Below are 23589 nucleotides of genomic sequence, written 5' to 3'. Positions count from 1 at the left end.
GGAGGCGTTTAATGAAGCATTGGAGGAGGAGGAGTTGCCGGAGACGATGATGCAGGCAGTAATCACACTAATCTCCAAAAAGGGAAGAATCCGGTGGAATGTGGGTCGTGTGGACCCATATCACTATTGAACACGGATGTGAAAGTATTGGCTAAGTTGCTGGCAGGGGAGGATAGAGGACTGTGTGCCGGTGGTGGTTGCCGAAGATCAAAGATCTTTGTGAAGGGCAGACAGCTCGCGAGTAATATAAGACGGCTGTTGAATGTGGTGATGAATCCGCCAGGGGCTCTGGTACCGGAGGTGGTGGTGCCCATGGACGCAGAAAAGGCATTTGATCGGATGGAGTGGCGGTACTTGTTCGAGGTTTTGGGAAGGTTTGGGTTTGGGCCGAGATTTGTGGCATGGGTGTGGTTGCTGTATGTGGCACCAAGGGCGAGGGTGAGGACAAATTATACGAGTTCACGAAGCTTTGACTTACACAGGGGTACATGGCAGGGGTGCCTACTGTCAGCATCGCTGTTTGTGCTGGCCATAGAGCCATTTGTGGTGGGTCTCAGGAGGTCAGAGGAGTGGCGGGGGATTACGAGGGGACAGAGGGAGCATCGGGTGTTGCTCTATGCCGATGACCTCTTGCTGTATGTTTTGGATCAGTTGGAGAGTATGGGAAGGATCATGGGCCTGTTGGAGAGGTTTGGAGGGTTCTCAGGATACAAGTTGTATGTAGGGAAAAGCGAGGTATTCCCGTTGAATGAGCTAGCACAGCGGGCTAATTTACAGTAGCGAGGGATAGGTTTAGGTATTTGGGGATTCAGGCAGCGAGGGAATGGACGGGGTTCCATAAGTGGAGGAGGCCAGGGAGGATCTTCGGAGGTCGGATACACTGCACTTAACGTTGGCGGGGAGGGTCCAAGTGGTGAAAATGAATATTCTGCCGAGGTTCTTGTTTATCTTTCAGGTTCTCCCGATCTTTATACCAAAGGCCTTTTTACGGAAAGTGGACACAATCATCTCTGACTTTGTTTGGGCGGTGAAGGTGCCGAGGGTGGGGAGGACCCTGCTACAGGGGCAGAGGCAGCAGAGGGGGTTGGCGTTGCCAAACTTGCTTCATTATTATTGGGCGGTGAATGTGGACAAGGTGTGGCGGTGGTGGGAGGAAGGGGTGGAGTGGGTTAGGATGGAGGAGGAAGCTTGTAAGGGGTCTAGTTTGAGGGCTATAGTAACGGTAGCGTTGTCAATGGCTCTGATTAGGTATTCAGGGAGCCCAGTGGTGCAGTCCACAGTGAGGATATGGAATCAGTTGAGGAGGCATTTTAGGATGGAAGGGATGTTGGTGCTAACGCCGCTGTGCGAGAATAATGGGTTTGAGCTGGGGGGGATGGATAGTGTATACAGGAGGTGGAGGGAAGTGGAGCTGGTCAAGGTGAGGGATTTGTATTTGAAAGAAGGGTTCGCCAGTCTGGAGGAACTAAGGGAGAAGTGGAGCTGCCGAGGGGTGTGAGTTCAGGTATCTGCAGGCTAGGGACTTTGCGCAAAAGGTCTGGAGGGGGTTCCCTAGGCTGCCAAGATACTCCCTGCTGGAGTGACTGCTGCGTCCACATGTGGAAGGGGAGGGAAGAATTGGGGATATATACAAGTGGCTGGGGGAGCAGGTAGGCGAGCGGGTGGTGAAGATCAAGGAGAAATGGGAAGCGGAACTGAGAGGGAAGATCAATTCGGGAGTATGGAGTGCGGCACTGCGCCGGGTAAACGGGATCTCCTCCTCTGCAAGGATAAGTCTGATACAGTTTAAGGTGGTGCACAGGGTGTGCATGACTTGGGCGAGAATGAGTGGTTCTTTCACGGGGTAGCAGATGAGTGTGATAGGTGTGCCAGCGAATCACGCGCACATGTTTTGGGTTTGTGAAAAATTGGGAAGATTCTGGGCGGGGTGTTCATGGTCTTTGCCAGGATAGTGGAGGAGGAGGTCCATGGTGAAAGTATTGAATCAGTTGACCCTTTGGTGGCGATATTTGAGGTTTCAGCGAAGCCGGAGCTCATGGAGAGGAGGAAGGCTGATGCCGTGGCCTTCGCCTCTCTGATTGCATGGCGGCAAATTTTGCTGGAGTGGTGGTCGGCATCACCACCGGAGGTAGCGTCTTGGTTGGGTGATCTGTACGACTTCCTGCGATTAGAGAAGATAAAGTATGAGTTAAGGGGCTCAGCAGGGGAGTTTGAGAAAAGGTGGGGGATGTTTGTGACCGTGGGGGGGGGGGGGGGGGGGGAGAATCTGTACAGACTGTATAGTTGATTGTTGGGAAGTATGTTTTCGGGGGTGTTTATTTGCTGTAACCCGTTTTGATACATGTTTGTAATAAAATACATTTTTTTTAAAAAGGTGCTGCTGGCGATCTGGGGGTGGGGGCAGTGCTACAATGGAGGAATAGAGAGGCCAGTGGGATTTAAAAAAAACTAAGTCCATGCCAAAGAAAGCATTCGAGAATTGAAAAAGAAGTTTTGCTATCAGGTCCTACTGGAGCAGCATTGCTACTAGCCCTTCAGCACTTTGAAGTATATATATATGGCATGACAATAAACAAAGCTTAGTTTATACAGACCATAATCCGCTTGCATTTATAAAAGAATTTAAAACCCGGAATGCAATATTATTCTGGATGAATGGATGTCTGTGGTTTATGTCTTGCATACCTCATAACAAAACATCTGTGCCCTAACCTTTCATTCCTTTTACGGAGGGAGGTATGTAAGGGCCCTTTCTGTTGATTATCTTATTTCCATTTAACTTGCTTTGTGGTTATTATTTTGATCCATGGATAGAATAGAATAGAATTTACAGTGCAGAAGGAGGCCATTCGGCCCATCGAGTCTGCACCGACTCTTGGAAAGAGCACCCTACCCAAGCCCACACCCTCACCCTATCCCCATAACCCAGTAACCCCACCCAACACTGAGGGCAATTTTGGACACTAAGGGCAATTTAGCATGGCCAATCCACCTAACTTGCACATCTTTGGACTGTGGGAGGAAACCGGAGCACCCGGAGGAAACCCACGCAGACATATACCTTTAGGTCGAGCAGAGGAAGTGTGGAACTCAAAAGTTGCAAAATGGTACACTGTGTTATGGAGGTTTAGCTTCCGAACAGAAAAACTCAAGACTTTTTGGCACCCGAGAGATTCGGTTCGATTGGTTGACTGGTGGCCAATGAATTGGCAAATGGCCGTATTCTGCCCCGCGACAGGCGGTGATTAGGTCCTACCGGAGTGGGATGGTTTTCAGAGGACACAGGAAGTGAGTCGGATCCTGGACACAGAGGGGCAGCTGTTAGCGTCTCACTCTCTCTGTCCAGAAATACTGCCTATTTACTGTTTTCTGAACCTGCAGAGAGCTTTTTGAGACAATGATGAATCTACAGGGAAAATCATTACAGACTGAAAACAAAACCTCCAACTGAAGGCCTAGATTGAAGAAAGGTGTACTGGAAGATGGCCATCTGATGCAAATTACTTTAGACACCTCTTTCCCCTCTGTGTTTGCCTGTTTTTTGTGTGGGTAGAGGGTGGCACGAGTTAAGGGGGTTAGGAATTAGATAATAGTTAACCAGTTGTATTTTCTGCATATTTAATTATAATGATTAATAAAAATCAATTGTCTTTAAATTTACTAACCTTCTAGTTTGATTCTAGTTATTCGGCCACCAAAGACCAGAGACTTCAGTTATTTTCTAAGAATTGTTAATTTCAATTGTGTTGTGGCTCCACGTCAAGTGGGGCTGGAATTGACTGCATACTAGCCCAGGGGTCGCAACAGGACCGATATATAAAAATGAACGTCGATAGATATGATTATCTCTGAATTGTACATCAATCATTGGATATTCAAGCATATTAAATCTGATGCAACAAATAAACATTTTGTTAAAAAACAAAGACGCACTTAAATTCAATTTAATCTTTCTCAGATTCCATTTGTTTTTACCTTCCCTTTTCTCACGACGTCGCTCTTGTAATGGTGATTTTTCTTGTTCGTGCTTGCTTTTTTCCCTGCCAGAGGACCTATGTCTTACTGGACTCTGCTTTCTCTGCGGTGAAGAGGAGTGTGGAGCATATGGTGAAAGGGAACGTCTTTGAGAAGGAGATGCAGCACGATGGTAGCTTGGCGAAGTGGATCGTTTATGGTGCGGGGAAGTCGATCGTCTTGTTCCAGGTGAACCGGACTGTGATGATGGAGAGTGCTGTCTAGACACTGTAGGAGTTTGATGTTGTCTCTGGGAAGAAGGTGATCTGCTAGAAGGATAGCATTTTAAAAGTTAACTCACATACTTAAAGCATTTTTTAAAGTCTCCAGATTTCACAACCATACATCTGTGTTCCCTATTTGTTGTATCATCAGGCTAATGGGAAAGATTTAACTTGTCTATCTTAACAAAACTTTTCATAATCTTGTAACACCGTTATCATATCTTTAACACACTGGGCTAAATCGCTGTCTTTTAAAGCAGACCAAGGCAGGCCAGCAGCACGGTTCAATTCCCGTACCAGCCTCACCGAACAAGTGCCAGAATGTGACGACTAGGGGCTTTTTACAGTAACTTCAATGAAGCCTACTTGTGACAATAAGCATTTTCATTTCATTTCAGTCTGCTTTGCTCAATGGCGAACAAATCCAGCTTCTCCAACCTAACCGTGTAGCTAAAATCTCCATCCCGGGAATCATTCTGGAAAATCTAGTCTGTATCCTCTCAAGGAACTTCACATCCTTCCTAAAGTGTGGGGACCAGAACAAGTTGCAATACTCTTAATTGTGGCCTAACCAGAGCTTTGTTCAACATAACTTCACTTTTTTTGAAGTCAATGATTCAGTTTATGAAACCCAAGATCTCACATGCTTTTCTAAGCACTCTTTCAATATGTCCTGTCACCTTCAAAGATATATGCACATGCACTCCCTGGTCCCTCGATCTATGTATACTCCTTAGAACTATGTCATTGGGTCTTTATTGCCGCTTCCTAATCTTCCGGCCAAAATGCATCACCTCACATTTCTCGGTGTTAAACTTCATCTGCCACCTACCTACCCATTCAGCTAATCTGTGTCCTGTTGTAGTCAATTTGTATTATCCCCACTGCCACTCCTCTAATTTTGGTATCAGCAAGTTTTGTAATTTCAACATCCAAGTTAATACCACCCTCTAGTCTGAAAAAGAAACCATTTACCACAAAACACTATTTTCTGTCTTTAAACCAAATTTTTATCCCAATTGACACTGACATTCCTATTCCATGAGCCTCAGTTATATTAACCAGCCTTTTATGTGGTACTTTGTCAAATGCTTCTTAAAATCTGCATGGACACATCCATTGATTCCCTTCATCAACCTGCTGTCACTTCATCAACAAATTCAATTAGATTAGTCTGCTTCACAGATTCATACTGGCTCTCCTTAATTAACTCAAATCTCTCCATGTGCCTGTTGATTCTTCCCCCCCCCCCCACCAATTATGATTTATAAGCCCACCACTGATATTAAATTAACTGGCCTGATACTAGGACTAGCCTCGCACCCTTTCTTGAATGTATCACATTTGCCATTCTCCCATCCTGTCACTTCCCCCTTGTCTGGGAAAGATTGTAAGATTTTGGAAAGCCTTTTCACTATCTTCACCCCACTTCCTTTTCCAAGCCATCTTGCCCAAGGTGACTTATCCACTCGAAGCATGACCAATACTTCCTACCTCTCAATCTTCACCCCAACCATTACCACTTCCATCGCCATTTCTACCGATAATTTGTCAGCTTTCTCTTCCTTAGTAAATGCTGATACAAATTGTTCAAGTATTCTAGCCTCAGCCTATACTTCTAAGCATATAGCATCCTCATTATCCCGAATAATTTCTATTTCCCTCATCATCCAAGGAATTCAGGTTTCCCTACCTTCTGCTCTTGTTGGAATGTACCTGAAGCTTCTCCGTCTTAAAGGTTATTCGTTGCCCCATAACAGTTTTTCCTGTCAGCCTTTGGTTCCATTTTGCCCTAGCTAGGTCTCTTCTCGCACATTGAAATTAGCCTTTTTTAAATTTAAACCTTCAACTTTGGATATTCCTTTCTCTTTTGCATTACTCATCTAAACCTTAAGATACCATGATCACACTTACCCAAAAGTTACCCACCAACATTTGGTCCACCAAGTTGGTTGAACATGAAAAGAAAGAATTAAGGGGCAGCACGGTGGCACAGTGGTTTGCATTGTTGCCTCATGGCGCCGAGGTCCCAGGTTCGATCCCGGCTCTGGGTCACTGTCCGTGTGGAGTTTGCATATTCAAGGCGGCATGTGGTGCAGTGGTTAGCACTGGGGCTGCGGCGCTGAGGACCCAGATTTGAATCCCGGCCCTGGGTAACTGTCCATGTGGAGATTACACATTCTCCCCATGTCTGCGTGGGTTTCATCCCCACAACCCAAAGATGTGCAGGTTAAGTGGATTGGCCACGCTAAATTGCCCTTTAATTGTAAAAAAAATAATTGAGCTCTCTAATTTTTTTTTTTAAAGTTTGCATATTCTCCCCGTGTTTGCGTGGGTTTCACACCCACAACCCAAAGATGTATAGGGTAGGTGGATTGGTCACGCTAAATTACCCCTTCATTGGAAAAATGAATTGGGTACTCTAAATGAAATGAAAATCGCTTATTGTCACAAGTAGGCTTCAAATGAAGTTACTGTGAAAAGCCCCTAGTCGCCACATTCCGGCGCCTGTTTGGGGAGGCGGGTACTGGAATTGAACCGTGCTGCTGGCCTGCCTTGGTCTGCTTTCAAAGCCAGCGATTTAGCCCTGTGCTAAACCAGCCCCTGGTTTATAATAATAATTGGCAATCTGGAAATTATAAAATAAAAATTAAAAGCATGGTGCAGAGATGTGAGGCAGGAACCAGGAGGGGCTATTGCTGTTAAAGAGCTTCCTGACCACTGGTTAAATGGCTTCCTCTTAAATTAGTCTAGGACCGATGAGCAGTTGTAAGTTTCTGAACAACTACCAGAACTATAAATGTCTAATTAAATTGTCTTTTCTTTTATCTGTCATTATTGTTTGGCCTACATGGGACTCCAGACCCACAGTAATGTGGCTAACTCTCAACTGCCCTCTAAATCAGGGGTGGGCAAACTTTTCCGTGCAAGGGCCACATTCAGAAATTCACAATTTTAAAGGGCCGCATAGTATATTAAGTAAAATAATTAATATTTAAAATAGCCAAAATAAAAGGTTTTTAAAGAAAAAAAAAGCAATTAATTTTTATTAATTAATATTTTAAAGTAGAAACTTTACATGAAACACATTTATTTGAAAAACAAAGTAACTCAGTTTAAAGAAAAAAAAGCAATTAATTTTTATTAATTAATATTTTAAAGTAGAAACTTCACATGAAACACATGTTGTGCCGAGCAATGATCACCCTACTCAAGTCAACGTATCAACCCTATACCAGTAACCCCCATTAACCTTTTTAAAAAATTATTTATTTATTTATTTTTAATGACTTGATCTTGGTGGGTCGCATAAAGACCTTTGGCGGGCCGCAGTTTGCCCACCCCTGCTCTAAATGGTTGAGCAAACCACTCAGTTCAAGGGCAATTAGGGATGTACCATGAAAGAATAAAGAGAAAAAAATAATCTCTTCCAGCTGAAAATCCAGATAGCTAGCCAATGGTACCAACTGCATTAAATTTAATCTCTCCAAAGTATTTGATAGGAAAGCAGTGGAATTGATTAAATCCCTCATAAGTTACCTGTGCATTGAAGCACCATTTATTAAGTGTATCAACTTCTAAAATGGTTTTGTTGCCTTCTAAAGCATCTCCTCTTGCAATCTACAATCTTGTCTACGAGCATGGGGAAAGTTGGAAGGGAACTGGACTAGTAATCCAGAGACCCAACCTAATGCTCAGCTATAACTGAAATCTTGTTCCACATCTGAAGGTACACGAGACAACAGAGCTAGTAATTTATTATGGGTGCTTTTTCAATATTCCACTGAGCAAAAGTCCAGACATACTTTTTACTGTTAACTTGAACACTGAATTATGGCTTGTAATTGTTCCAAAGTGCTCTCCCTTCAAGTGCTCACTAGTTTTCTAATCCACATACCTGTCAAATATCTGATCTGCATTGAGACCTTATTGCTCCTTACTTAGAAAATATCCCTTAGAGAAATACATAAATAATTCGATACCCAGTCTCATTTCAGAAAATTTAAAATCAATTTCAATCAAAGCTTTCGTTATCATTTCTTATTCATTTTCAAACAGGAGAAAACAAAATTTTAAACATAGAATAGATCTTATTATCCTGTTTGCTTGAATAGCTTCAACATTCTTACTACCAAGATTCCCAAAATTAAAACTCCTAAAAATTACTTACATACCTATTACTTCAAATCAAGGGACATTTCCTCGAACTAATAGTAATTCCATGCTTAATAAACTATCAAAGTTAAGTTTACACAACAAATATTAGACAATTACAGAATTTAGTCATGCATAACAGTTCTATAATTCGTATGTCTTCCAATAAACCCTCTCAACTGATCGAAAGGACCTCTTCTACCAAGAATAGTAGCTGGGAAAAATCCCACCAAGGTATTACCATCAGAGAAACTGTAACAACGAGCAGCTACATCAGAGCTAATTCACTCCCAAAGCTGTTTATACCAGGAGTATTATTTTCACTTCAATTAATATCAATGTGGCCCAAGAGACAGAATCATGGTGCAGGTGGTTAAAGACTCCAGTCTGCTGTCAGCCATAGGGCAATGCATTGGACAGAGGCCAGGAATCTCTCGGCAAAGAGAAGGGAAACACGATGGACTACCTGACTGAACTGCTGTCCTTCACCTCTTGGCCTCTTGGACACAAAGACACATGGCCCAGGGAAAAGCTTCGAAAGACTTACTTACAAGTTTAATAGAAAGAACCTTCTCCTTCATCAGAAGTCATTACCATCGCCTCATAAAATTGAAAGCATATTTACTTTATAATGTTGTGGAGGAGAATGCTGAGACCCAGGCTATTAGAATAGATGACATTGAGGTGCGTAGGGAAGAAGTGTTGGCAATTCTGGACAAGGTGAAAATAGATAAGTCCCCGGGGCCTGATGCGGTTTATCCTAGGATTCTCTGGGAAGCCAGGGAAGAGATTGCTGAGCCTTTGGCTTTGATTTTTATGTCATCATTGGCTACAGGAATAGTGCCAGAGGACTGGAGGATAGCAAATGTGGTCCCTTTGTTCAAGAAGGGGAGTAGAGATAACCCCGGTAACTATAGGCCGGTGAGCCTCACGTCTGTTGTGGGTAAAGTCTTGGAGAGGATTATAAGAGATACGATTTATAATCATCTAGATAGGAATAATATGATTAGGGATAGTCAGCATGGTTTTGTGAAGGGTAGGTCATGCCTCACAAACCTTATCGAGTTCTTTGAGAAGGTGACTGAACAGGTAGACGAGGGTAGAGCAGTTGATGTGGTGTATATGGATTTCAGTAAAGCGTTTGATAAGGTTCCCCATGGTCGGCTATTGCAGAAAATACGGAGGCTGGGGATTGAGGGTGATTTAGAGATGTGGATCAGAAATTGGCTAGTTGAAAGAAGACAGAGGGTGGTGGTTGATGGGAAATGTTCAGAATGGAGTTCAATTACGAGTGGCGTACCACAAGGATCTGTTCTGGGGCCGTTGCTGTTTGTCATTTTTATAAATGATCTAGAGGAGGGCGCAGAAGGTTGGGTGAGTAAATTTGCAGACGACACTAAAGTCGGTGGAGTTGTAGACAGTGCAGAAGGATGTTGCAGGTTACAGAGGGACATAGATAAGCAGCAGAGCTGGGCTGAGAGGTGGCAAATGGAGTTTAATGTAGAGAAGTGTGAGGTGATTCACTTTGGAAAGAATAACAGGAATGCGGAATATTTGGCTAATGGTAAAATTCTTGGTAGTGTGGATGAGCAGAGGGATCTCGGTGTCCATGTATATAGATCCCTGAAAGTTGCCATCCAGGTTGATAGGGTTGTGAAGAAGGCCTATGGTGTGTTCGCCTTTATTGGTAGAGGGATTGAGTTCCGGAGCCATGAGGTCATGTTGCAGCTGTACAAAACTCTGGTACGGCGCATTTGGAGTATTGCGTACAGTTCTGGTCGCCTCATTATAGGAAGGACGTGAAAGCTTTGGAACGGGTGCAGAGGAGATTTACCAGGATGTTGCCTGGTATGGAGGGAAAATCTTATGAGGAAAGGCTAATGGACTTGAGGTTGTTTTCGTTAGAGAGAAGAAGGTTAAGAGGTGACTTAATAGAGGCATACAAAATGACCAGAGGGTGGACAGTGAGAGCCTTCTCCCGCGGATGGAGGTGGCTAGCACGAGGGGACATAGCCTTAAATTGAGGGGTAATAGATATAGGACAGAGGTCAGAGGTAGGTTTTTTACGCAAAGAGTGGTGAGGCCGTGGAATGCCCTACCTGCAACAGTAGTGAACTCGCCAACATTGAGGGCATTTAAAAGTTTATTGGATAAGCATATGGATGATAATGGCATAGTGTAGGTTAGATGGCCTTTAGCTTTTGACTTCCCATGTCGGTGCAACATCGTGGGCCGAAGGGCCTGTACTGCGCTGTATCGTTCTATGTTCTACTTCCAACGTTAAAATTATTTTTCTTTCAATTTTTGCAGAGTACATTATGTCTAGATTTTTTATTATAAAGCACATGGCAGATTTTTCACATCAATATACAGAAACTGTACCAATCACTTGCTACATCTGGAGAAAACTTTCCTTTTCTTTTTGTCTTGTACAACCAGAACTAATTAGAAACTGCTTTGGTTGCTACATCCAGGCACACCAAACAAGTGAAACATCTCCCACTAATTGCAGTGAATTGCAATCCAGCTTTACATTCTAACCTGTTCAAACACATTATACTATTGCATACATAATATATACATGTTTACACAATGTATATTTTTACAAACTATAGTCAGTCACAAAAAAACTTGCTACTTACTAAACAGAGTGCACATATGCATTACACCCTTTGTAAATATTTAAAGATATTCTATTCCCCTGTAGCCATCGTCTTCACCTGCCTCTTGTCACAATTTTGAGGATTCTATACCTGTGACGTGGGGAGAAGGAATGCTTTCGAGAAGAGGAAGATGAAGTTGACTTAGGTGGAGCTGGAGAGACGGATTTTCTCCTTGCTGCCGGTGGGGAATATTCTCTGGAACGAGAAGAGGTGCTGCCAGACTGTTCCTCGGGGCTTATAGACCTCTTCTGTCTATGTAGGCTATCAGAGTGATCCCTGAAAGTTGAACAAGATAGAGATCTAACCTGCAATGTTCTATTGCATAATTTCTTCACTCTTATCTGTCAAGTGTGACAGAAGCCATACATCACCTAAAATATTCAGAATTTGCAAGTTTATTCCATATTGGACAGAGCAAAAATGTAAGTGGATATTTTCAGAAAAACAATTTAACTGATGATATTCGTAGGAAGAATAATTTTTGCACAATATCATAATTGGATTTGCTGAACACAAATGTAACTTTTTTTTTGTCTAATCCTCATCCCTTGAATGGGTGAATTTATTGGGAAAGAGAAAATGTTTGCATTTCATTGGGAGTACCAAACACTCCCTGGTAGGTCATATCGATTTAAGGGGAGAAAAAGTACCATGAACTGCACTATGACATTTCAGATGACCTGCTAGTCACTTGAAATTTATGACTAATTTTGACAATGTTTTTGAGGCGTCAACATGACAATTTAACAGCACTGTGAATTTCATGCACATTTCATTTTGTGTCTATCCAACTATTAGAAAATCAGACTACTATTTTGTTTGTGTGATCTACTTGAATGCAGATCAAGAGTAAAAGGTTAAAGTGATAAAATGGTGAGACCCATTCAAATAGCTAAACAGAAATTAGATCCTGTACAAGATGATCCCAAAGTTCATACTTTAATCTTACATTTTGCTCTGTGCAGGAGTCAAAAATTGGCAATAGATTAACAAGCACTTAAAATAAGAAACTTTTTTCTAGAACAATCCTAATATTCAATGGACAGACTGTTCTAAATATCAACTTGATAATTGCGGCAAATTATTACACACTGTGGCCATTTAATGGGAAATGTATTTGGCTTCAAAAGCAATATTAAATCAATGTAAAGATGCTTAATTTTTGGATATAGTTCCAATTCAAATCTGTCAAATCTGACGGAAGAGCTTAGAATGGATAAAGTTGCTCAATTTAACTCATTAATATTCTGAAAAGCCCACTGAGAGACACTTGGTTGTAATTAGGAAGACAGGCTATTTGGGAGATATTTGAAAAAATATCTCGCAGTATTGGTCAACACATCAAATATAAAATAATTTTGCTGGGAAAACAACCTATATATAAATGAGCAAAAGGCTTCATTACACTCCTCTAAGCTCTACTTTTTGTTAGCCTGTCCATCATGGTTGATGGTACCTTTGTAAATAGCAATAAATAATGAACTGAAGTTAAGCTAGAAGGGGCCTTTGATAGTAATCACAACTAAGATACCACCTCAAATGTAGCTTGTTATGTACTCATACACAGTAGCAATGAGAGATGGTTAAGTATTTTGTAAGGAAGGGCAATAATTCAAAAGAAAATTCAGCTTTATCATGGCAGTATCACCCACCTGTGCTTTTCTTTTTTTTCTTTATGCCTTTCTACATCCCTTCCTTTTTCTCTACTCTCTCGGGTTTTTTCTTCAGTTCTCTCCTTTGTCCTTAGCTTTTCTTTATGCTTTTTAGTTACCGGAGTCTCTTCATGAATAGGGGGTGGTGGGCTCGGAGTACGAGGTCCTTTCTTTTTACCCTGCTGCACTTTTGAAGATTTTCTGGAAAGGAAGATAGTATATCATTACAACAAAGGCCTTTACTTAGTTGAAGTAATAGAAGCACAACTGGTTTATTGGCATGTTGCCAGCTTCAAAGATTAAAGCAGCATTTCAGTAAAGAATAAATGCACTGTGGTGCGAGTGCAGACATCTTGTCCAAATACACATTGTAATATCTACTTCAGCCTGACAGTAGCAAAGCAGCTATGTAATCCGAGTGGTAATCCAGAGGTCTGGGCCAACGATGCAGAGTCACAAGCCCAAATGTCACCATGGTAACTGGGGAACTTAAATTCAATTAATTAAATAAATCTGAAAAAAAAAAAGCTAGCCTCAGTAAAGGTAACCATTACCATAGGATTGCTATAAGAATCGATCTGATTTATTAATATCCTTTCGGGAAGGCAATCTGCTGTCCTTACCTTGTCTGGCTTACACATGACTCCAATCCCACAGCAACATGCAGCAGAAAAATCAAAACTAACACTTCACTATAGCACTGAGATAGTGCTGTACTGTCAGAGGTGATTTATTTCAGACGAGATGTCAAACTGAGGCCCCAACTGCCCTCCCAAGTGGAAGCAAAATATCCATTGCCAAGAAGAGGAGAATTATCCCCATTGCCCTCGTCAATATTTATCTTTTAGTCAACATCAGAAAAAACCCAGAATATTTACACTGTGCATAAATTGGCAGCTCCATTTCCTAAAACACAACAGCGACTACATTTCAAAAAGTACTTCATTGGCCGTAAAGTCTCGTGGTCACGAAAGGCACTATATAAATATATGTCCTTATTCCTTAAAAAGAGGATTCTTTTTTAACTTTCTGGATTTTTCTTCGCCATTTATTAAGCACAGTTTTCCCTTGCGAGACACAAAGGAAGCAATTTGACTTTTAGATCAGTAAATATCGCTGAGCCATTCCATAGGTATACCATTCCAATAGTTACACTGTAGGCAACAACATCTGATCATATATAGGTGAGACCTGGGGATTTATGAAGATAGCATAGGGCTGGTGATGAGAGGAACAAAGGGAAGCATAGTGCAATGTTGAATGTGCTATGGAGGGAGCAGATTTCCAAATAGCATATGAAAAGAAAAGAGCCCAGTGAAGGAATGATTGTGTAGAGCTGTCGGGGATTGCGACCGACACTTCAATAGCTAGTCTATCAATGGTTGAAATAAGAAAATAAATGCCACAGAAACTCAGTAGGTCAGGCAGCACCTGTAGAGTAAAACAGAGTTAATGTTTCAGGTCAATGATCATCCATCAAAACTATAGCAATGCCTCTCAGAGAACCCTGGAATTGTATACCGAATGTACGATTGCAGGAAAATGCAGTCACAACAATGATAGAGAGTTGAACTGATACTTCATCTTACAGTCCAATCCGGGCTTCTATAATATTAACTGCAGTTTGGTAATTCAATTAGCCAGCTAGAGAGGGTTTCCTTATTGCAATCTCTGGATAAACATAAACCAGGTTTAACAGATTTGGCAGCACGGTAGCATAGTGGTTAGCACAGTTGCTGCACAGATCCAGGGTCGCAGGTTCGATTCCCCGCTGGGTCACTGTCTGTGCGGAGTCTGCACGTTCTCCCCGTGTCTGCGTGGGTTTCCTCCAGGTGCTCCGGTTTCCTCCCACAGTCCAAAGATGTGCGGGTTAGGTGAATTGGCCATGCTAAATTGCCCTTAGTGTCCAAAAAAAGGGTTAAGTGGGGGCTACTGGGTTACGGGGATAGTGGGCTTGAGTAGGGTGCTCTTGGTAAGGGCCGGTGCAGACTCAATGGGCTGAATGGACTCCTTCTGCACTGTAAATTCTATTAAAATTAATTACCAATTACTTATAGAGATGGCACAATTTGTAGCTGACCTCAACAGCTACAATATAGCAGATACCTAAGCAAGTTTATTTTTGTTTGCTGATGGTTGCGGCCTGCGCAGAAGATGACCTGAGTTAGTGTGGACCATTTCTCAGGCTCTTGGAAGAAAACTGGTCTCATCATCAATCTCATGTCGATGGAGGTTTTATACTAGCCTGCCACTGGAAAACCCTATATCATCAATGAAAAATGCACCCTGTTTGAATTGAAGGAAGCAATGTGTACCCAGGCAATGAAGGGAACTATTGATTGTTTAAAGGCAGTAGTGCTTTTGGAAGGTTCTGTGACATTGTGGAACAAAAACATTAAACGGATATGAAAACTTAAAATCTAAAAAGCAATAGCTGTAACATCCTGACTATAGACGTGTAATAGGTGGGCCACTTAAAGAATGGCCACATCAGAAAATGCAACCATGTTTTTTCACCTAGGTTATCTCAGAAAGATCATGAAAGTTCAATGGTGGGACAAGATCAATGAGATTCTCAGAAGGGTAGATATGTTCGGCACAGAGGCAATGATGTTGGTACAGCTGAGGTGGACTATCCACATATTAGACAAGTTTTTTTAAAAATAGTCTCTATTGTCACAATGTTACATTAACACTGCAGTGAAGTTACTGTGAAAAAGTATTGCCTAAATAAATGCAGAATCTTAACAGACAGGTTAATCCCGCCCCCGCCGGATTCTCCGGCACCGGATATTCGGCGGGGGCCGGAATCGGGCCGCGCCGGTCAGCCGTTCCCCTCCCCCTGATTCTCCGGCCCGAAGTCCCGCTGCTGTAATGCCTGTCCTGCCCGCGTGAATCAAACCACCTCCCTTACCGGCGGGACTGGCGGCGCAAGCGGGCTCCGGGGTCCTGGCCCGCGATAGGGGCCCACCGATCCGTGGGCGGGCCTGTGCCATGGGGGCACTCTTTTCCTTCCAAGTCGGCCATAGCCTCCGCGATGGCCGACGTGGAAGTGAGCTCCTCCCCTGCGCATGCGCGGGGATAACGTCAGCAGCCTCTGACGCTCCCGCGCATGCGCGGACGTCCGTCGGCCGGCAAAGTCCCTTCAGCCCTGGCTGGCATGGCGTGAAAGACCTTCCACGCCAGTCGGCAGGACGGGAACTACTCCAGCGTGTGCCTAGCCCCTCAAGGCGAGTGCTTGGCCCCTAAAGGTGTGGAGAAATCTGCACCTTTGGGGCGGCCCGACGCCGGAGTGGTTCACGCCACTCCATCCCACCGGGACCCTCCGCCCCGCCGGGTAGGGGAGAAGCCAGCCCCAGGCCTTCAGTCGATGTTCCAAGTGTGTCGAAACATTACTTGCAAAAATCAGACTTTAGTCACATGACAATCCACACCCTGTATCAACCTGGAAATAAATCACAGGCTGACGCCATTAACAATGATGGACAAATCAACAGCATCATGACAGATACTAAAGATGATAGACGTCCAGGTTTTCATGATGGCTTAGTGGTAACATCATTTCCAGATAACCGTTATTTGCAACGACAGCCTCCGCTATTCTTTGAAATGCAAATGATCTAACTTTACCTCAGTTGGCTGAACGGCTGGTTTGTGAAGCAGAGCGAGGCCAACAATGGAGGTTCAATTCCCGTAACGCCTGAGGTTATACATGAAGTCTACGCCTTCTCAACCTTGCCGCTCGTCTGAGGTGTGGTGATCCTCAGGTTAAATCACCCCCAGTCAGCTCTACCCCTCAAATGGGAAAGCACCCTATGGCCATCTGGGATTATGGCGACCTGAGATTATATTAAAAATAGACAACAGGAAAGGGGTTCCTTTGTGCCTTACCATGGTCAGTTCTGCCATATGGTGGAGCAATAAACCAGTTTTTAACTGCACAATTTGATACAGTGAATATCTGGAACTATAGAGGTCTACAGCACAGAACAGGCCTTGAGCCATCGCGCCTGTGCCAGTCGAAAACAACCACCTAGCTATTCTAATCCCATTTCCAGATGGGATCGCAAGTGCACATCCAGGAAAGGGATTTGTTTTTGGTTATATTTCTGTTTTACTTACAGAAACCACCTCTTCGTGTAGGTATGTGACTGAGATATAGGAAGGTTCAAGTTGGCCCAGTTTCCAACAATAGCTTGATATCTGAGGAAAGGTAATTATTAGGAAACCCATTGTGATCCAGAACAATATCTCAAACCATAACATTCCCACATTTGCAGTGGTTAGGAAGTACTGATATTTAAAACCGTCAAACCAACCTTTGTGGGTCTCTTAGAGGAGAGGAAAATCTTGATGCTTTTTTCTCCTTCTTACCAGACGAAGATAACTTTGGACTTGTTTTCCGCTTCGGAGATTTGCTTGCTTTTCTTGGAGATGGAGAGTGCTTACTTCTCACCGGTTCTGGAGAAATCTATGATATAATTTTTTTTAAAATCTGGACTGAGGCATTACAATTTGTGGAAAAAATTAAGCTGTAGTGGTCTATGAGCTGCCTCTGAATAACGCACATATCGGGCGCGATTCTCCGCTCCCATGCCGGGTGGGAGAATTGCGGGAGGGCCGCTCTGGCAACCCCCGCGATTCTCCCACCCCGCCCAAAATGGCGTGTCGCGTTTTGTGACACGCCGCTCTGAACACGCAGCCCGCGATTCTCCGACCCGGATGGGCCGAGCGGCCTGCCGTTCCCGACCGGTTCGCGCCGGCGGCAACCACACCTGGTCGCTGCCGGCGTGAACATGGCGCCAATACCTGGTTTGTGGCTTGTGGGGGGCGGAGAGGGGAGTGAGCACCACAACCGTGCTCGGGAGGGGACTGGCCCGCGATCGGTGCCCACCGATCGTCGGGCCGGCGTCTCAAAGGGACGCACTCTTTCCCCTCCGCCTCCCCTCAAGATCAAGCCACCACGTCTTGCGGGGCAGCGGAGGGGAAGACGGCAACCGCTCATGTGCGGCTTACGTCATTAGGCGCGCCGGGCCTTAACGGCGGCGACAAGGCCCGGCGGCCGAGATTTACGGCACGGCCCTCCTAGCCCCGGGGGGGGGGGGGGGGGGGGGGGGGGGGGGGGGGGATAGGGGGCCAGGAGCGGCATCCGATGCCGTCGTGAACCTCTCCGGGTTTCACGACGGCGTCGGGCCTTGCGGAGAATTCCGCCCATCATCTACGATACATGTATTCTCCCAGCCTCTGTCATTACCTAAGCAGGAAAGTTAATTTGCCATTACTGTCTATCTGCTAACAGGCTTCAGGAGGAAATCAAACACATACTTTCAAATTTAAATAAACGTTGTGATTGGGAACTTCAGTTACTAGCAATAACATTTTAAAAAGCTACATATATAAGAAATAGAATTTATAAAGCAACTGATTAGCGAACAGTTCTCAGCCTTTTACAGCTTTCCCATTCGAGGAGTCAAATGAGAGAATTTCTATAATATCCATGTGTATTTAATATTGTTATAAATTACATCATTATAAATATAACAAATAAAAAGTTCCAACACTACAGTAAAAAAAATTCTAATATTTAGCACAATATGTTCAATTCAGGCTGAGACAATAAGAGTTACACAGTTTTAAGTCTTGAAAAACATGTCGTCTCAATTATTAGTATGCTTTGGCCCAGTACGATGTCTAGATCTTACCAGTGCGAGATTACAATTAAGAGGGTTCCTTGCTCACAAACCTCCTTCTTGATGACTATTTCCTCTCTTTTTTCCATGTTCTCCTGTTCAAGTTTCATCAGTTCCCGCTGGATTTTCTGCCGCTTCAGCTCAAGAGACAGTTCATGATCGTAATCATAGTTAATATCTCCATTATCAGAATCTGTAAATCCATAATATTACCATGAAAAATGAACATGCTTGGAAAATACTACGTAATTTCTCCCTCCACTCTCCTCCCCCAAATGAGTCATAAATACTGAATTTATTAAGCCACAAAACGTATTTTCAAATCGTCTGTGGGCTTTTAAATTTTGCCATTTGTGACCCGACAATTGTGATCCATTTACTTCCAAAAGATATAAGGTGTCCGCTGCTGGTGAATGCCTTGACTCAGCTTAATGGTTCAAAAGAATAATAATAATCTTTATTGCCACAAGTAGGCTTACATTGACACTGCAATTAATTAACTGTGAAAAGCCCCTAGTCGCCACTTTCCGGCGCCTGTTCAGGTACACAGAGGGAGAATTCAGAATGTCCAATTCACCCACCAGCACGTCTTTCAGGACTTGTGGGAGGAAACCGGAGCACCTGGAGGAAACGCATGCAGACACAGGGAGAATGCGCAGACTCCGCAGAGACAGTGACCCAAGCCGGGAATCAAACCTGGGGCCCTGGCGCTGTGAAGCAACAGTGCTACCAACTATGCTACCATGCAACGCATTGTTTCGAAAGAATCAGTGGTTACAACTGAAGAATAACTTCCTCAGACTCATATTCTTCCGGGTTGCTCATACAATTCAGCATTGTACTTGTTCTCCTGATTGCATGTCAAGTCACAGTGCATTAATATTCCAAGGTTTCTAACATTTATTTGTGTACATTTTATACATACATCTTTGCATTTAAATTCATCTGCCTCTCTTTGTCTTATTTATACATTTACATAGTTCTTTCCACTCCTTTCCAAAGTTTGATATCATCTACATATGTAACTTAGTACAAAGAAAATTACAGCAAAGTAACAGGCCCTTCTGCCCTCCAAGTTTGCACCGACCATGTTGCCCGTCTGAACTAAAACCCCTACCCTTCCGGGGACATATCCCTCTATTCCCACCCTATTCATGTATTTGTCAAGGCGCCCCTTAAAAGTTACTATTGTATCTGCTTCCACTACCTCTCCCGGCAGCGGGTTCCAGGCTCCCACCACCCGAAACTTGCCTCGTACATCTCCTTTAAACCTTGCTCCTCGCACCTTAAACCTATACCCCCTAGTAATTGACTCTTCCACCCTGGGAAAAGGCTTCTGATTATCCACTTTGTACTTTGCCCATGACCCTCATAATCTTGTAGACTTCTATCAGGTCACCCCTCATCCTCCGTCGTTCCAGTGAGAACAAACCAAGTTTTTATCCCAGGTGAATCCTTTCTGTACCCTCTCCAAAGCCTCCACACCCTTCTGGTAGTGTGGCGACTAGAATTGAACACTATATTCCAAGTGAAGCCTAAGGTTCTATAAAGCTACAACATGACTTGTCAATTTTTAAAATCAATGCCCCGGCCGATGAAGGCAAGCATGCCGTATGCCTTCGTGACTACCTTCTCCACGTGTGTTGCTACTTTCAGTGACTTGTGCACCTGTTCACTCAGATCGCTCTGCCGATCAATACTCTTTAAGAGTTATGCCATTTACTGTATGTTTCCCATCTGTATTAGACCTTCCAAAATGCATTACCTCACATTTGTCTGGATTAAACTCCATCTGCCATCTCTCCGCCCAAGTCTTCAACTGTTCTATATCCTGCTGCATCTTCTGACGGTCCTCATCGCTATCCGCAATTCCACCAATCTTTGTGTCGTCCGCAAATTTACATCAAACCAGTTGTATTGTCCTCCAAATCATTTATATATATATATTACAAACAGCAACGGTCACAGGACTGATCCTTGAGGAACGCCACGAGTCACAGCTCTCCATTCAGAAATGCACCCTTCCAATGCTACCCTCTGTCTTCTATGACCGAGCCAGTTTTGTATCCACCTTGCCAGTTCACCTCTGATTCCGTGTGACTTCACCTTCTGTACCAGTCTTGATTGCACTAAGCATCGGGATCTATTTTTTTCCCACTTCAGACTAGGGCTTGGGGCAGCACAAGAATAATACAAAGGCAACACAAGTTGTTAAACTAAATTCAAAACAATAAGATGCTGACACTAATCCATCAGGCACTCACTCCTCCACTTCCCATCATTGATCCTATTTAACCAATCTCTTATCCGTTCCAAATATTATTTTTGAATCCTCAATATTTTAAGCTGAAGCAGCAGTAATCTGGGTGGAACTTTGACAACTATTTTTCAGCAGTTCAGGTACACCATTCATGAAGTTAGGTACACCTTTCTACAGTACAGCTGGACATTCACTTATTAAAAAAGACAACAGGGTTAATCAGGAACAACCTTCTCCTTCTGAATGCAAATTTATATTTATTGTATTTAACCATACGGGAGGATTCAAGTTTACCTTTGACAGCTAATTCCATATATTATCAGATAGGGTTGTAATTATTTGGCTTGGTCTAGCGATATTTTTGAAATAGATACCATGTTAGCTCATATGGAATTCAGAGAGGCCCAAGTATTCAATTGTGTTGGCATCTCAAAACGTTGCACCCCTCAACTGCCACTGCCTCAGGGCAGCACGATGGCGCAGTGGATGGCACTGCTGCCTCTCGGCACCATGGCCCCAGGTTCGATCCCGGCTCTGGGTCACTGTCCGTGTGGAGTTTGCAAACTCTCCTCGTGTTTGTGTGGGTTTCGCCCCCACAACTCAAGATGTGCAGGGTAGGTGGATTGGCCACGCTAAATTGCCCCTTAATTGGAAAAAAAAGAATTGGACACTCCAAATTTATTTTAAAAACTTCCACTACCTCAAAGAAACTACATCCTTTCCTTAGGATTTGTGACTCCAAATATTTGCTGAGGTCCAGAACAGACCAGAGAAGAACAGGGATGTGGCTGTGCTGAATCTTTACTGTCTCTGGGATTTTGCTCCACCCATTCCTGAGGAGGCAAATTCTGCCAGAGGGACAGTGACACCCTACACCTGGGGTTTATGCTTCCTTGGCCTAGTAGCAACCTGGTGTAGTACTTGAGACCAACACAGAGCAAGATAAAGCATGTCACCCTCCAAATGAACACAAGAGGGCCCTACCTGGAAGAGTCTACATCAGGCAAAGCAGACCAGACCTCTTAAAAAATATATATTTTATTTTAACATCTTGATCCAATGCCAAAGAAATTTAATGATCAGGTGTATCGGCAGGTGCAATCCCAGGATGGCATTTCAAGAATTTTCAGGACTATGCTATTCAGCTCTTTGAGAGCCACCATATTATTACATTGAAGCTGTTAATCTGACTGGAATTATCACGAATTATAGAGGAAATGTTCCTTGTATCATTCTGGTTATGTATTCTTATTCTTCCTCAGATTTGGATTTAATAATAATCTTTATTGTCACAAGTAGGCTTACATTACTGCAATGAAATTACTGTGAAAAGCCCCTGGTTGCCACATTCCGGCACCTGTTCGGGTACACAGAGGGAGAATTAAAGTCCAAATTACCTAACATCACTTCTTTTGGGACTTGTGGGAGGAAACCGGAGCACCTGGAGGAACCCCATGCAGACACAGGGAGAACGTGCAAACTCTGCAGACAGTGACCCAAGCCAGGAATCGAACCAGGGACCCTGGCGTTGTGAAGCGGCAGTGCTAACCACTGTGCTACCGTGCCGCCCATTTGTTGCCGTTCTTTAGGGTTCTCAGTTACTCTCACTCTTGTAGTATCCATATTGCTATGCTGAGCACCAAATTGGACTTACTCCTAGATTCCTCCATGCCTGCTGATCACCTTTATAAAATGTCCTCCTCAGGCCTACACCTTTCTTCCTACTGGAATTGTGATATGTATTTTCTTCCTTATTTCACTTCTGCAAATTATTAGATCTTCAACACTTTGTCCTAGGTCAGGGTTAAGACAATTAAAACCATTGTTTTGTTTCCCAACAGATGGCAGTCAGTAGCCAACCAACCCAGGGCCTTACAATTACATCATATTTTTAAAAAATACTTTCCAAATAGGAATTATTTGCAAGCATTTATTCATTCTTCTCCCTCAGTCTCATCCTGCAGGTACATAGTGTTCTGGTGGGGAACAGACAAGTGGCAAACATATGGAGAAAAATTATGAGCATGCTTGAAAGGAACTTTGTTTTGTTCATTTTAAACTCTCATTACTTGAACTGTCTCACTATATTTGCTAAGTGTACTAATATAATTAAGTTCATAGTCTTGGCCTCAAACTTTTATAAATGCTATGTTTGCACACAAGTCTTTTTTAAAAAATGTTCCAATTAAGGGGTAATTTAGCATGGCCAATCCACATCCCCTGTACTTTTTTGGGTTGTGGGGGTGAGACCCATACAGACACGGGGAGAATGTGCAAACTCCACATGGAGAATGACCCCGGGCCGGGATCGAACCCGGGTCCTCGGCGGCATGAGGCAGCAGTGCTAACTACTGCGCCACCGTGTCGCCCCCTACGCAAGTCTTTTTTGATGATTGGAGAAGTTTTGGTTTGGTGTCTGGCTTTTGTTTTTGATTGTTTACTTGGGTATGGTGGGCTCTTGCAGGGGGCTCCCTTGCTAGCTGAGTGAGATTGGCTAGTGAACGGGAGTGAGGTGGGTAGGTGGGGGCTGCTTGCAGGACCTCTTTGGCCAGGTTTCGTTGAGCCTAGAAGGTGCGAATGATGGGGGGATGGGGATGGTAGCGGTTCGAGAGGAAGTGGTTGGGGGATTTCTGGGATGGGGGAATAGAGTGCTGATGATAGAGGGTAGGATGTTGTCCCATTTGTGGGGTGGGGCAGGTGGCCACCTTGGGTGGGCTATGTTTTCAGGGGTATGGGTGGATGGAGGGGGTAAGCCCTCATGGTGGAAATGGTTGACTTGAAGGGGAGGGGGTGGTTAGAGACCCCCGGTTCAATTGGTTACGTGGAATGTGCGGGGTTTGGGGGCCCCAGTGAAACATGCAATAGTTTTCTCTCAATTAAAAAAGTTTGAAAGCCGATGTGGTCCTTTTGCATGAGATCTACCTGCATGTA

The 23589-nt window shown here is 43.7% G+C and overlaps 1 protein-coding gene across 1 annotated transcript in view; it reads right to left on the bottom strand.

Annotated features, from left to right (window-relative positions):
• Nucleotides 1-23589, bottom strand: part of zc3h13 (zinc finger CCCH-type containing 13) — a 129819-nt gene that overhangs the window by 67206 nt on the left and 39024 nt on the right. Inside the window, exons 6-9 of the mRNA XM_038802332.1 lie at nucleotides 18452-18591; nucleotides 17028-17179; nucleotides 12709-12909; nucleotides 3976-4280 (exon numbers count right to left, since the gene is read on the bottom strand). Of these exons, the coding sequence (XP_038658260.1) occupies nucleotides 3976-4280; nucleotides 12709-12909; nucleotides 17028-17179; nucleotides 18452-18591 (798 nt within the window). The remainder of the gene's footprint in view (nucleotides 1-3975; nucleotides 4281-12708; nucleotides 12910-17027; nucleotides 17180-18451; nucleotides 18592-23589) is intronic.

The sequence above is a fragment of the Scyliorhinus canicula genome, chromosome 7 (assembly GCF_902713615.1).
Source record: "Scyliorhinus canicula chromosome 7, sScyCan1.1, whole genome shotgun sequence".
NCBI classification, from domain to species: domain Eukaryota; kingdom Metazoa; phylum Chordata; class Chondrichthyes; order Carcharhiniformes; family Scyliorhinidae; genus Scyliorhinus; species Scyliorhinus canicula.
This window is presented reverse-complemented; position numbering and strand designations above follow the sequence as displayed.